Below are 2,500 nucleotides of genomic sequence, written 5' to 3'. Positions count from 1 at the left end.
AGGGAGAGAGAATGAGAGAAAGAGAAAGAGAGAGAGTATATGTGTATGTGCATGCATGCATGTGTTCTCCATATATTCATGAACATAATATTTCAAACATTTAGAAAAAAAAAATACTTTTAGACAACCACAACCTTACCTCTCGCTATCCCCCTCCCCTTCCCCCACTCGCCCACCCACCCCCACACACCCCCACAGGGAGCATCGTCCATTCTCGACCGCCTTGTCGTTGCCGCCCGCGCGTGGGTGGAAGGCAGCAGCGAGGGCGTCCAAGCGGTGTCAGTACAGAAGGTGGATGGCCCGTCAGCGCCCTCTACCCGCGTGTGGCTGACGTCTCCCGGGGTCAGCAATTTGGATCATGTTCTGCTGCATCGGAAAGACGAGGTAGGGCCTGGTGTAGATTTTTTTCTTTTTTGTTATTATTAGTATTGTCGTTGTTTTTATTATCGTTGTTGTAATTATCGTTATTGCTGTCATTTTTATTATATCTATTTTTTACTATCATCATTATTATTGTTATTATTATCATTTTTGTTTTTATTATTAGTATTTTTATACTGAAGATCATGATTTTATTGATTCATTATCAACTTTTCTTACTTTCATTTATTTGATTTCTCTTTCAAGATTAATTGCAATACATACACACATAAGCGCGCACACACACACACACACACACACGCACACACACACACAAACACACACACACACACACACACACAGATATATATGTATATATATATACATATATATATATATATATATATATATATATATATATATATATATATATATATATATATATAGTCATAGTTCATTAATTTATTCTTATAAACGATATTTTCCTCTTTATTACTACTACCATATAGTTTCTAATAATAATCTTGATCGCTAATATAATTATTTCGAATTTTCTATTTCATACCAACATATATCAATACAGAGTGATAACGGTTATAAAATCCAAGACCTTATAACTACGAAATAATTATTTTCTTCTCCGATTCGACATCCTCTTCCCCGTCTCTGCGCCTTCCTTCCAATCCCTAATCCCTGGCCTAATCCGATAGGCTTAATCACCCCCATTAACTAATCCGAGACTTTTTTCTGGTTCATGTACTGATTTCATCTCAATTTTTTTTTTTTTTTTTTTTTAAGCCTCATATACTATTTTCGTTTCGATATTTTTTGCTTCGTAAGTCTTCTATTTTCGATTTTCTTTCATCATTTTTTTATGTTTTCAGTCTCATGTACTATTTTCAATTTGATATTTTTAGCTTCATATATTTTCCTATTTATGATTTTCTTTATTTTTTTATTATTTATTATTATTATTATTATTGTGTGTGTGTGTGTGTGTGTGTGTGTGTGTGTGTGTGTGTTTTCAGCCTCGTGTACTGCTTTCATTTTGATATTCTTTAGTTTCATGTAATATCTTCTTTTTGTTTTTTTCTTTCATATTTTTTATGGTTTATCAATGATTTATTTAACCTTATTTCTTTATATCGATATTTTTAGCTTCATAAGATATCTTCTTTTCGATTTTGTTTCATCTTTCTATAGTTTATAGTTAATCCTTCGCTTCATATATCATTTATATTTATGCCTCCTATACTATATTTCGATATTTTTAGCTTCATATGATATCTTCTTTTCGATTTTCTTTCATCTTTTTTATATTCCATCATTTATTCCTTTACCTAAACCTCCGTTTCATATACGACTTTCAACTCTCCGCAGCTGGAACACACCATAGGCGTCAGCATCACCGACGTGGGCGTGGGGACCTGCGAGGAGGCCGCCCAAGAGGACCTGGGCTGCTCGGAGGGCTGCGCCGCCCAGGCCTCCGTCACCAGCGGCTTCTCGGTCGTGGATGCCAACACCTCGGCCGTCGTGGGTCCCTGGGTGGGCGTGCACAGCGGCTGCGGGTGTGCTAGGTTCGCGCCCGCCGACGACACCGTCTGCTCGGCCGACACGTGCCTCAACGGCGGGCATTGCGTGCCCACGCCCACGGGGACCAGGTGGGAGGAGAAGCCCGTTGGCGGATGTCTGTTCACTGTGTAGATGTGGAAATATATCTATATGTGTTTATACGAATACATGTGTGTGTGTGTGCGTGTGTGTGTATACATATATATATATATATATATATATATATATATATATATATATATATATATATATATATATATATATATATATATATATATATATATATATATATATATATATATATATGCGTATATGTGTATGTGTGTGTGTCCTTGCATGCATGTACATAGATGCCTAATATCCTTTAGAAAAATAAAGAGAAAAAAAAAGGAAAATGATAAAAATGAGGTTGACGCGTACGCGATATTTCCGTAGCCACAAAGGTGTTTTTCAAGGCAGATAATGTTGTCTGTCGACCCTTATGGACGATCAAAGTCTTGCAACGTCGTCTTCTTCACATGTGCTGGACACTTGCCAAGATATCCTTGACAACACAATATTTTTGCAA

The 2,500-nt window shown here is 36.6% G+C and overlaps 1 protein-coding gene across 1 annotated transcript in view; it reads left to right on the top strand.

Moving 5' to 3' along the window:
* Nucleotides 1-2,500, top strand: part of LOC138865014 (putative neural-cadherin 2) — a 153,201-nt gene that overhangs the window by 102,961 nt on the left and 47,740 nt on the right. Inside the window, exons 16-17 of the mRNA XM_070133811.1 lie at nucleotides 199-384; nucleotides 1,741-2,021. Of these exons, the coding sequence (XP_069989912.1) occupies nucleotides 199-384; nucleotides 1,741-2,021 (467 nt within the window). The remainder of the gene's footprint in view (nucleotides 1-198; nucleotides 385-1,740; nucleotides 2,022-2,500) is intronic.

The sequence above is a fragment of the Penaeus vannamei genome, chromosome 19, assembly GCF_042767895.1.
Source record: "Penaeus vannamei isolate JL-2024 chromosome 19, ASM4276789v1, whole genome shotgun sequence".
Lineage (NCBI taxonomy): Eukaryota > Metazoa > Arthropoda > Malacostraca > Decapoda > Penaeidae > Penaeus > Penaeus vannamei.
Note: the sequence above shows the minus strand (reverse complement) of the source record. Positions and strands in the feature narration are given on the sequence as shown.